The sequence below is a fragment of the Olea europaea genome, unplaced genomic scaffold, assembly GCF_002742605.1.
Source record: "Olea europaea var. sylvestris unplaced genomic scaffold, O_europaea_v1 scaffold1266, whole genome shotgun sequence".
NCBI lineage: Eukaryota > Viridiplantae > Streptophyta > Magnoliopsida > Lamiales > Oleaceae > Olea > Olea europaea.
Genome location: NW_019230110.1, coordinates 184,991 through 198,594, shown reverse-complemented (window position 1 = coordinate 198,594; position 13,604 = coordinate 184,991). Strand labels below are relative to the sequence as shown.

The following is a 13,604-nucleotide window of genomic DNA, read 5'->3' as shown; positions in this document are numbered from 1 at the left end:
TGATTGGGGCCAACCCCATGTAAAAGGTGTGAACACTCCTATATACATATTTTATGTACACCAAGCACAATCCAGTAAATTTTGAGAGAATATGTGGTTAAAAAATAAGAATTTTTTTTGAATTTATATGAGGAATATTTTATTGTGAGAACATGTTGATGAAAATGAGTACAATAAATAAATAAATAAATTTGAGAGAGTGTGGTTATTAAACAAGGACTAATTGTACCTCAACAGGCCTCCCAAGAGGGCTGGCTCATTACGTTTTCAAACCCAAGTTTCCGGCTCATTTCTTGTTGGCAAAGTAGACGGCCCATTTATCCCCATAGCTTCTAAGAAAAATCTTGATCTTGTACAAGGCCCAGAATTCTAATATCCATCCTCACTATTTTCTTCACTTTGTCCAATTATTTAAAATAAATTTTTTTAAACAGAATATTAAATCACATCTAAGCACTTTGTGCCAGACTCAAGAAAAAATAACTTTTTTTTGGTAAAAAGTTATCTCCCAGATTAAAAACATTAAATGAGTTAAGGAAAATGGAAAATATATATATTATTATAAAATTAGAGAGAAAAAGAGAAGAGAATAGATAAAATTCAAACTCTTGTATATTTTATCGAGAATTGGACTCCATATTTATAGGTCATTATTACGGTTCGTTGGTACAAAGATCATTTTCAAATATTAAATAATTTACGATGTTTTTCTTTAAATGATTACTTACACAAAAGATTCTAAAATGAATAGTGTATGGCTATGTATTTCAATAGAGTATCAAACATTACAAGTGTATGTATGCCTATGGGAAGCAGGTGCGTAATTATATGTTTTTCAATTTATAATATTATTTTAAATATTCAAAAAAAAATCTCAAAATCATAAATACTACAATTATATGAGCTTTATACAGATTCTTTAAATCTTCAATAATAATAAATTTTCCAAAATCATAAATACTATAATTATTTGATCTTTATACATATTCTTCAAATTTTCAACAAAATATGTTACTCAAAATCATAAATACTATAATTACTTGTAATCAATTAGATTAAACTCGAAAACCAGCTTTAAAAAAATCCTAAATGTTGTTTAACTCTTTATCAAATTTCAATTCAATCTCCTCTTCTTCACCTAAGTCATCTTTCCTATCATTTGATGTAAAACTATCTTCATCGAGCTCCCTCGAGAATTTCTACTGACTCTTGTGGATGGTAACATATCATTGTTAACCTGCTTCTCATCATCACAACAATCAACAATTCAAGATTGTACATTATTAGCATCACTTGCTAATAAAACTAGAGTGAGACTGAAGAAGGAGGCTCTAGCTCGGTATAGATAGTTTACAATTCTATGAAAAATTTATTTTGATTTTCTATTTTTCTAAATGTCAAAACCCTACGAATTGCTATATATAATTCATGGGCTTAGGTGATTTGAGTTTGATTTTTGATTTTTTTATTTTTAAGTTGTAAAAATGGGCTAGGCTTTAATTTTGACGTAATTTTTAACACAAATGCATGCACATTTTAACATTCAAGCATGCATATGCCATGAACAATACGAGTTGATTGCATTATCGTGCTCATACTCCATGTGCGAGACATTTCAAAAACGCGTTAAACATGTGCTGGCATTTTAGAACATTGCTTATACTATAACTGACTTGTTAAAAATATTAAAAACTTAGCACAACAAAAATACCAAACGAATGAGTGCAAAGAATTTGGAGTAATCAAATAATGTCTAATTAAAACCTTGTGAGAAAAATCCAATGCACAAAACATGAGCAAAAAGAAAAAGGATTATAATTACCCCTTGATCTCTATCAATCAAAATTCTTATACAGAGCTATCCATATTTTTGGCACCAATTGCCTTTAGTGCTACCATCTTTTTGAAACTTGTATAATGATAAGTTGATGAAGAAGGAGATTCTAGAACTTGGAGAGAAAAGAAAATGGCGGGAAAAATTTTGTTATTCACTTCTCAATTCAGAATGATACAGATACACGAGTGTATATATATATACATGGCTGCATGTGCTAAGACTCAAATAGAATGTGTGTAATGACTTACATACCCCTATGTTAACATGACTCAATACTCCCTCTCAAGATGCGGAGTGTATATTCAATATTCCCATCTTGTCTAACAAAGACTTAAATTTTGCTCCTCCCATAGGTTTAGTTAGCAGGTCTGCAAGTTAATTTTGTGAAGCTATATGTAGCATTTTTACTTCTCCTGCCTGTACTTTGTCTCTTACAAGGTGGCAATCAATTTCTATGTGCTTCGTTCTTTCATGAAAGACCGGATTGCTTGCTATATGTATAGCTGATTGGTTGTCACAGAAAAGTAATGCAGCTTTAGTATGTGTAACACTTAAGTTACTTAATATATTTTTCAACCAGCTCAACTCACAAACTGCAGCTGCCATTGACCTATATTCTGCTTCGGCTGATTATCTAGAGACCGTATGTTGCTTCTTAGATTTCCAAGATACTAATGAATTTCCCAGAAATATGCAATAACCGGTGACAGATCTTCTTGTATCTAAACATGCAGCCCAATCTGCATCGCAGAACCCCTTAAGCTGTAAATCAGATCTGCCATCAAAGAATAAACCTTGTCTAGGCGTTCCCTTCAAGTATCTTAACACATGATGGGATGCTTCCAAATGAGCCTGCTTCGGTGATTCAAGAAGCTGATTGAGGACCTGCGCCGCATATAATAGATCAAGCCTCGTTATTGTTAAGTATAGTATCCTTCCCACTAACCTTCGATACATACTAGCATCTGCAATAGCTTTCCCTCCATCCTTGCTTAACTTTAGATTGTGTGGCAAAGGACTTTTTGCTGGTTTAGCCCCAAGATAACCAGCATTTGCCAATATTTCTAAAGCATATTTTCTTTGACAAATGGTTATGCCTTTGGAAGTTCTAGCTATCTCCAGCCCTAGGAAATACTTTAAAATCCCCAAGTCCTTGAGCTAGAATTGATCATTCAATTTCTTCTTGAACTCCTCAATATAATGCAAATTATTTCCACCTATGATAATATCATCTACGTAGATAAGTAGCACAGTAAAAGAGCAGCCATTTTGTTTGCTAAATAAGGAGTAATCAGATTTTGATTGCTTAAAGCCCTGTGACAAAATGTAGGCAGTCAACTTGGTATTCCATTGGCGTGATGCCTGTTTGAGTCCATATATGGACTTGTTTAATTTGTAAACTAATTTTTCTCCATTCTCCCCCTACTACTCATAACCTGGAGGATTCATCATGTAGATTTTTTCATCTAGATCACCATGAAGAAAGGCATTGTTAATGTCTAATTGATAAAGATGCCACTTTTTCTGGGCTGCAACGGCCAAAAGAGTTTTCATCCTAACGAGCTTGGCAACAGGTGAAAACGTTTCCTCATAGTCTGAACCAGCTTGTTGTGTGAAGCCCTTAGCCACAAGTCGGACCTTTTTCCTTTCCTCTGTTCCGTCTGAATTCAATTTTACTTTGAAACCCCATTTGCAATCCACTGGTTTTTTATGTGCTGGAAGCTGGCCAACTGTCCAAGTGTTGTTTGAAACAAGAGCCTGATACTCTGTATCCATGACTTGACAACAATCTGGATATTGAGATGCCTTAGCAAAGGATTGAGGCTCATAAGCAAAGGATTGAGGCTCATAGATGGTGGATAGTGCTAATGTGTACTTTCTCTGTGAAGGAGACAATCTGTTATAACTCAACCAGTTTGATAAGGGGACTGCCTTCCAGATTCAGGTCCTTTCTCCATGGAATCTAATTGAGAGGAAGGCATCTGTGACACTAGGTTGTAATGATAATTTTGAAGATAGGATGGAGGATGCTTGGGTCTAGTAGATCTACGGGGAGGTGTGAGACATGGTTGAGGAGATATTTCTGATGAAGTTATCTCAAATGAGGCTTTTCCTTGTGAAATATGTGATGTTGAGGGAGAAGGTTGATCAAATAATGATGAAGAATGAATGTTTTTTGTGGCGAATTTGAGGCGATGAGTGGAATGTCAACATACTGATGTGACTATATAGGAAATAACGTCTGACTGGGAGGTGGAATATCAGTAGGATAGGAAAGAAACTTGAGAAGGTGAGGGTGATGAAAAAGAAATATTGTCTCATGGAAAGAAACACCCCTGGAAATGAAAGTGGTATTTGTTTAGAGGTTGTACAGCTTGTAGGCCTTCATGCCATAGGGATACCCAAGAAAAATACAGGGCATAGCTCTCGAATCAAATTTGGTTCGATGTCTCTTAAGAGTGGAAGCATAACAAAGGCAACCGAAAACTCTAAGGTGAGTATAGGATGGCTTAGTTTGATATAGAAGCTCATAAGGAGATTTGTTATTGAGAATTGTGGTTGGAGTTCGATTAATAAGATGCGTAGCAGTGAGAATGCAGTCCCCCCAGAATTTGTGAGGTAATTTGGCTTGAAATTTAATGGCTCTAGCAATGTTAAGAATATGTTGGTGTTTTCGCTCCACTACACCATTTTGTTGTGGTGTTTCCACACAACTTACTTGGTGTATAACACCTTTGGAGTGGAAGAAATCAGTCATGAGGAATTTAGATCCATTGTCTGATTTGAGGTATTTTATATTGCAATGAAAATGTATTTGAATCAAGCAAAAGAAAGATTGAATGATGGATCGGGTTTGAGATTTGTCTCGCATGAGATAGGTCCAGGTCATACGACTATAATCGTCTACAATTGTTAAAAAAAATTTAGCGCTATCCAAGGTAGGAGTTGAATATGGCCCCCAAATATCACAATGTATGAGCTCAAATGCCTTGGAAGTTTTTATCTCACTATGCTGAAATGGTAATCTATGTTGTTTAGCCATAGGACAGATACAGCAACGCAAGTGTTCATTAAAAGTGATGGCAGGAACCAACTTATGTAAAAGAGATAGTTTGGAAACAGGAATATGTCCCAATCGACAATGCCAAACATCAATGTTTGTGTTGATAGCATTAGTGTTCATTGAGGTACAAACAACATGACTTTCTTTATTACATTTCGAAGATGAAGCAAAATTATTGTATGGAAATTGTAGAGATTTGAGGGAAGTATTTTCATTGCTTTGATGTCCAGAACGCTGAAAATGGTAGAGTCCATCTTCAAGCTTGCCTACCCCAATCGTTATCCATGTTGAAAGATCCTGAACAAAACAACAATTGTAGATGAATATCAAGAAGTAGTTGTGCTTAAGTGTCAATTTGCTAGCAGATATGAGATTAAATTTAAAGCATGGCACAACTAAAACATTTGTCAGAATCAAATTAGCAGATAACTTCACTGTCCCAGTGTGTGTAACATCAGCAGTACTACCATAAGGTAATCTTACAAATCCATTAATTTTGGCATTCAAAGTGTTTAGATGTTTAAGAGAACAGACAATGTGTTCTGAAGCTCCCGTGTCTATGATCCACTTATCTGCAAGTGTAGGGACATTAGAGCGTGCGAGATTACCTTAGAAGGCAAATGCATCAGGCATTGAGGACGAGGGAGATATCATATCTTCAGGCTGTTGGCTGCAAATTGCAAGTTTGTCCCTATAATTGTGGTGCCAACACAACTAGAATTTGTTGGCATTGATCAGGTGTTATAGTGAGGCTCGAGATAGCATTCATTACTTCTGAATTATTAACCTGAGACGCGATTCACTAACAGCATTTGCAACTGGACATTTTCCTTTAGAAAGTCTATGACTTGGAAGACAACCAATTAGCTTGTAGCATTTTCCCTTAAGATGCCCAAGCATTCCATAGTGGCTACACATTGGTTTCTCCCTTCTTTGTAATGTACTGGCTCTTTGATTATTAGTGGAATTGGAAATCAGTCTACTGGCAAAAGCCTTTGCATCAAATTGTTGTTCACTTTTACCAACAACTTCCTTTTGCCTCTCATCTTGTAGAATTCGAGCAAATACCTTGTTGAGAGGGGGTAATGGATCCATCAACGGTATTTGGCTTCTCACACTGGAGAAATGTTCATCTAAACCCATAAGAAACTGCATTGTCTGATATTTAGACTTATAATTGGCATTTTTGACTTACGGTCTATAATTCTCCAATTCTTCCCATAGACCTTTAAATTGATTGAAATAGGAATTGACAGAGCAATTTCCTTGAGTAATCGAAGCAATTTGCTTCTTCAATTCATATATGCGAGGTCCATTACCTTGGCTATAGCGGTCCTTGAGTTCAATCCAGATTTGCCTCGTCGAATCTTTTTGCATCACACTGGGGTATAACTCCTTCGGAATGGAGTTGATAATCTAAGAGGAAACCACATGATTACATCTCCTCTAAGCTCCATAAAGAGGATCATCCAATGGAGGTTTGACGATCAATCCGTCAATGAAGCCCTCCTTGTTTTTCACACTGAGTGCCGTCACAACCGCACGACTCCACGTTGCATAATTATCTTCATTAAGCATCACAGAGATGAGCTGCATACCTGTATTGTCCCCATAGTGGAGGTAATACGGACTGCTCGGATCACTGATCAATCGATTGACAAGAGAAATCACATCTTCGGTCATCGTTTCTACAACAGACAAATCAGTTGATGAACCAGCTTGCTTCGTCTGGTTTTGAATCTCTGTTTCAGCACTAGATTTGTTCGCCATCGCAGGGAAACTTCACTGCTCTGATACCATGATAAGTTGATGAAGAAGGAGATTCTAGAACTTGGAGAGAAAAGAAAATGGCGGGAAAAATTTTGTTATTCACTTCTCAATTTAGAATGATGCAGATACACGAGTGTATATATATACATGGCTGCAGGTGCTAAGACTCAAATAGAATGTGTGCAATGACTTAAATACCCCTATGTTAACATGACTCAATATATAAAACAATTCTTATGTTCCATATTGATGTCTTTAATTATGCATTTTCACTATTCTCACCGCATTGTGGTGAATAAAGACTCTTGAAGAAAATCTATTCGAGAGTAATTAGGCAAAGTTTGAGTGATCTAATTTTTGCCCTCTTTACCATTTCAGTGATCCATTAGACTGAAAAGTTCTCCATTCCCTGGACTTTTAGTCCTTGTCTGACATTCTTTAAAATTTTAATACATTTTTCACTCTCTTCTTTTCAGTCATATATTCTTTAAGATAAAAAAAAAATTTTCTTCTTTTTTAACCACGCATTACCCTAAAAAAATGCTACTCCATTATACATTTTACCAAAATTTCTCTTTACAAGGGCTTAATCATAAGTTGTACTTGACATTGAGCCTCAATTATTCCCATTGTATCACCGTAAACAAAGTTTTGCACGGTTCGGACGGGAAAGGAAAAGCTAAACTTGGTGAGGTTTGGGTTCAATTTTTCTAGCGAGTCCCCGAACTTTTAGTTTTGATGCAAGCGAATTCTCACGATGGAATTTGCCAGTTTTCTCGTCAAATATTTTAGAGGTATTTTGTGGTATAATCTAATCAACCCTTTGGGATTCTTCTGCATACTTGAAGAGGGTGTTGGTATAGAGTTGCAAGCAACATTTAAAATCCTAATAAATGGGTTCAAGCCCCAACACTGAATTTAAAGCAGCTTCGATTTATTGTTGCCGTTGGAGCAGGTGAAACACTTATTCAAGCACCTACTTAGAGTGTCACCAAATGATTCTTTATTTATAAAGAGTATTTTTAAATTTAGAAAGTTAAAATTTTAGTAAATTCCAACAATCTCTCTATTTTAGCATTTCAATTTGCTTTTCTCAAGAAACATTTATTGATTTTTCTTCTTATTTATTTAACATAATTTTTTATATGTCAATTAATCAATCAATTTAAACTTGATTTGAATAGTTTAAGAATTAGATTATTAAAATATGTGAATTATACATTAAGAATAGAGAATAAATTTGATTATCTAAATTTGGAGAGTGAAATCCACTCTTTATTTTAAAAAGTTTTAAATAGAGAGTGTCTTGGAACTCATTTTTATCTACTTCATTACGTTGATTATGCCAATATGGTTGGTCTAAAATTTTAATGTATGTATGGAGTATATTTGGTACTCTGCACTTAAGGAAATGATACTATTTCTTGTTGAGTTCGAGAACTAGATATATCAATATGCTCGATATGAAATTTAAATGCATACATAGGGTATGTTTCATATGTTAGTTTAATTTTATCTTGTCTAGTATATTAAACATATTAACAAATGGTATGAAAAATTAAATGCATGCGAAGGATATATTCTGTATATAGAATTGAAAATAAGTGAACATGACAATAAATTTTAAACGTATTTTTTTTTCTTTTTTTTTTAATCATGTCTAGTTTTATTCAGTACAATACACCTTATATACTTAATATGGAGTAAATGTGTAAAATGGAATGGATTGCTGGGTTGCAACATGTAGCATACAATAAGACTTGGGTACTTGGAGAATTAGTAAAGATCACACTTAGCCTAGACCTAGGTGGTAGACTTTGTATTTAGCTGGCATGTTTCCTTGAAGCACGATCATTGACAAATATTTTATACGTGTTTATTCAGTATTTAGCTGGCATGTTTCCTTGAAGCACGATCATTGACAAATTGAATGAACTAGAAAGCTTATAATCTAGAAAGCTTGAATGAACTAGAAAGCTTATAACTCGCTGCTTAATATTTCTGTGCGTGATACTAATAAATATATTGTTAACATTATTTTTCACGAAATATTCTTCAACTAGTCGTTCGTTACTCGAAAATCAATCATTCAACATGATATTTTATTGTTATTATTTCACTTATACTTCTACCTTTCATTTCCTTTCTTTTACCAAAATAAGATAGACATATAATTTACATCACTTAATTCTTTCCTTTTTCCATTTGCATATAATTGTTATAAATGTTCTCCCTTATCCTCACAGAAGGAAAAAGTTTATTGTTTGGTTGATTTAGGAAATTTATTGCCTTTGAAATTAAATATTTTGATGCTTCATTTAAAAATTTGTTACGTATTGTTGATTGAATGCAATAATCTATATAGGTTTCCGCCTATATTAGAATTTCATTTAATTTTATGGGAGGAGAAATCATATTTATTAAGATGGTTATTTGAAACAACCGTTAATTTCGTAAAGAATACATGTACAAGTGTCAAATTTAATCTTGGCGGTTAGCTGATTTTACTGGCCTTTCATGATCGGCTAATGATTTATTACCACCTAAAAAGGGTATTTTGGCCAATTTTATTTAAATTTAAATTTAAGTTGCGAACTAGAGTTGTATACGTGAGAAAGGAAGAATATATAAAAAAAAGGTACTTAGACTTGAAAAAAATCGATTTTCTCTTAAACAGGAAGTTGATATAGAAGTTAACCTCGGTAAGTCCTTGATACAATCATGTATTGACCCCAGAATATTGGTTTCTAAAGCCAAAGTAGGCATAAAAGTAAGCATATCGAATATATAGAAAATAGGTAAAAGAACTACTCATAAATACCTTAGAGGCTTAGACTTGATGGACCATGGATTCATAACCTACAGAGTAGAACTAATCTCTATCCAGCTATCTTGATTTTAACTTCAAATTCATATTTATATAGCGCCTTATAGTCTTTAGTAGATAGCACAATAAAAAGAAGAATTATGATTGTATATGGTTTTAATATAGTAATACCTATTAATCTTGAAGATAAGAACATGCTATAATTTAGAAATGGGAGGTATTAAAAGTCAACATAACATGTGATCACCTTCACTAAAGTTCACTAATTCCCATTCCTCCTTTTCTCCTCTTCAGCAATAATTAACCCTTCATCTACTTTATGTAGTATTTATTATTACACAATCGAATTTACAGTTCTTCAGAAAACACGAATGACTTGTCCTGATATAATCCCAATTGCGTACAATTTATTGTTCAAGAACCCACGGACCTCAGTGTAATTAATATTCGTTCTTGTACGAGCCAAAATGACCCCAATTTCTTGATGAACCGCGTGGACTGTAATCACAGTGTACAGTTTTCCCTCAACCATATATTGACCCATAATCCTATTATAAAGAGTTTTTAGGGGTTCAGTTTGATGGTTTCATCCGTGTGAGAAGAGAAATACTTCATATGATGGTCCTATATGCACATGTGATATGATCATTGATAAATATATTTTACACATACATTCGTTCTTATAAACTTGATTAAAAAAAAAATTATAAATAGAGTGGAGTTTTACTTAATTTAGTCTAATATTTATCATTTTAGGTAAATCCGATTTTGAGGTACTTGGAGCAAAAAGGAAGCTTTTGAGCCTAGTTGAAGATTAAAGGGATTATACGAGATTGACAAGAAGGATTAAGAGAGCAATTGGAGGAAAATCACAAGTTTTGCAAGTGAAATTCAACTTATCAAAAGTTTGGAGACTGACTTTCACAATTTTGAAATTTTAGAAGGATCAAGTTTGGATGATTATGAAGGTTCAAGGACAAAAATGGACACTTTTGAAAGTTACGAAAATAAAATTGAAGTTTTAGACAAAAAAAAAAAAAAAGGACCTAAGCAGTGCAAAAATTTGAATCGGAGACTAAATGCCAAAAAAATGAAACTCACAAACGTTACACGCAGAACACATGCAAGAGAAAAGAGGAGAAAATAAAAGGAAAATAGAAAGAAAAAGCTAGGATTACAAGAACTTGGTGTGAAAGAGGCGGATTCTTGGTAACAAATCGAGAGGTGACACATATAGACTGTGTAGTAAAATTTAACAATTAAATAAAAGGTAAGGATATGCTTTTATTATTGTTGCAATCTTTAATTGAATTTCTTGATAATTTTATATGTTTAGTTGATGTTTATTTGAATTCACATATATATAATAAGTAGACTCGACTAGTTATGATTAATTTGAACTCAAAAGACATAAGCTAATTTAATTAGTAATTTAATCAAGGACAACTTTAGGAATTTAACTTGAGAGGCGAGATTAAAGGGGATGACTATGGTGAAATAATGACTCACAATGCTATAACAATAATTTTTTATCATTTAATTGCCTTTATTTTCCTCATTTAATATTAGTTTAATCAAAAACTTGCCATCAATGTTTGCTGTATTCAAATGAGTGTTGAATATTTGGATTAATCATTAAATAAATAATCTTTGTGAATAATAATCCAAATTCTTAGATCCACTTTATTATTTATTTAATTGATATTGTACATTTGCAATTTGCACACAACAATCGTCCATCCAAATCACAACACATAGGATGCATGTCAAAACTTTGACTCTTGAAGACATGCAACCATGGCGTAATGTAAAAAATATAGATGTGTTCTTTTTCTAGCATCAAATAACTATAACTGAAACTCTCTAAATCCATGTGTTTCTTTTGCTTGTTTCTCATTTGATTTGATTTGATATTGCTCCCATAAGCACGGATCAGGACTTAATCCATAAGTAACACTATGGCTTATTCTACCTTAATGATTATATGCTTGCAATTCAAGATAGTATTAATTATAAACATGAACAAGGAGCCAATATATGTGTTTGTGTGTTTGAAGTTAGGTATTGAATTGATGAAGGCAGAAGAAGATTTTGTATAAAAGTACATGTATGGGAACCCTTTTGACAACTCAAGTTACAATAAATTCAGATTTTAATGCATAGAGTGGCTTTAAATGCAGTGTGGAAGAGTTGGATTTAGGCATTAAAGTGACATATACTTGTCACCATTAATGCTTGGACTGCCCTACTTTTAATGTGTGTGACGAAATCCAATTTAAGGAGGACTTGACATACACTATCTTGCATGAATTCCTGAAAAAAAAAAAAAAAGGTTTATAATGTAAATCCTTTCTTCTTCCAATATATTTCTTTCCAGTTTGTCTAGTTGATATCGATCGTGCTCGATTAGATGGATTTCACAGAACTCTCTTTGGCTCCCAATTATGAATCTTTTGATCCATCTGATCATGTAAGTCTTCCTATGAAGAGGAAATGGATGAATGCAGAATCTCCTAGTGTAGATCTTCAGCTCAACGACCCCCTTCCCTTGGATTGGGAGCAATGCCTTGATCTTGAAGTTCTCTCTCTCTCTCTCTCTCTCTCTCTCTCTCTCTCTCTCTCTCTCTCTCTCTCTCTCATGTATAATGTTGGACTATGTTGGTATTCGATATATGTATTAGGTCGTCCTAATATTCCTACTATATAAATAATTTTGGAGGCTAGCTAGTTTTTGTGTCTTGGTGTAGTAATGTTTAAAGTTGGTTTTCTGTACACCTATTAAGTTGTCTTCCTATCCTTGCCACGTAAAAAATTTTAGCAGGCCAATTTATGTGTGTGAGAGATGTGTCATCGCCTTCTACAATCTTTCCTCGTTGTCGTGAAATCCTAGTGCAAAAAAGTTGATTCTGATTCTGTTTATTTTTATTATTGTTCACGTACATAGGGATTATGGTCTATGTCCTAAACCCATATCATTTATACTGTGTTGCATGGCACTACAATTGATTAGTAACATCTCATCGAATCCACGAATAAGTGTGTAATTTTTTGTGATTGCAGTCAGGCAGAATGTATTATCTAAATCGAGAAACATCGAGAAAAACATGGAACCGGCCCAAAGAACAGAAGCTTGATCTTGAACTAAACATGTCAAGCTTCAATGAACAACATAGTAATTGGGGATCAGATCATCAACAAGAAATGATCAAGAAACCGCAGAATTCATCAAACGGCGGCAGTAGCATGATTGCTTTAGCTTGTTCAAATTGTCATCTCCTTGTAATACTTTCAAGGACTTCTCCTTCCTGTCCTAACTGCAAGCATGTCCACTCCTTTGCAACATCACAAACTCAGCCCAACTCGTCTTTTTCGTCATCCTACTGCAACTTAAGCCTTTGAACAAGATATATATAGATATATATATGTATGTATCCTGTGAGATGCTGCCAAATAAATTGTGCTCGGAAATACTTGGTAGAAGGTAGTTTAAGCATAACATTGGTATGTTGGCAGTGTTATATTTCATTTTCATGCAGATGAAATAGTAAATATTTTCCAAAGTTATTATCCAGTTTTTAAATTTTCTTAGTGATTATTATTATTTAGGTCTTATCTATTTATGTTCTGTTTTGTTATATCACTTGAAGTCCAAGAGATATCAAATTAAAGGGCTAACTTGATAAGTATAATGAGGTTGACAGCAGCAAATTCATTTTTAATTTAGTAGTGGGAAGCTCTGGTCGTTGCGAATCTGTTAGCCACGTATTGTCCATGTTCTTTCGGAGGAGAAAATTTAGCCCGTCTCCAATGATTCATGTCTGAAAGATCACGTAACATGATATCTCAGTGTGATTGTGATATTTGAATAATTCGAAAAGATTAAGTTGTTACAAATTAATATTATCGACAAGATCTTTATATTGCCCATTGCATAATATTTTCACCAAAAACTTGGCACTGAGACTTTCTATTTAAACGCAGGAAACAATATCTTTAATTCCATAGTTGCAAGAATAATTTTGTCGACATTCACTTCATATAGCTTCCAAGAATCCTGTTTGAACTCACACACGACATATTGAGCTTGCAGATGAAAGTTGGCTCTC

The 13,604-nt window shown here is 33.8% G+C and overlaps 1 protein-coding gene across 1 annotated transcript; it reads left to right on the top strand.

Annotated features, from left to right (window-relative positions):
- The first annotated feature begins 11,817 nt into the window (after positions 1-11,817).
- Positions 11,818-13,026, top strand: LOC111374619. Its single transcript, XM_022997321.1, has 2 exons — positions 11,818-12,076; positions 12,559-13,026. The coding sequence occupies exons 1-2, from the start codon at positions 11,909-11,911 to the stop codon at positions 12,895-12,897; spliced, it is 507 nt and encodes a 168-aa protein (XP_022853089.1). The 5' UTR covers positions 11,818-11,908; the 3' UTR covers positions 12,898-13,026.
- The last annotated feature ends 578 nt before the right edge of the window (positions 13,027-13,604 follow it).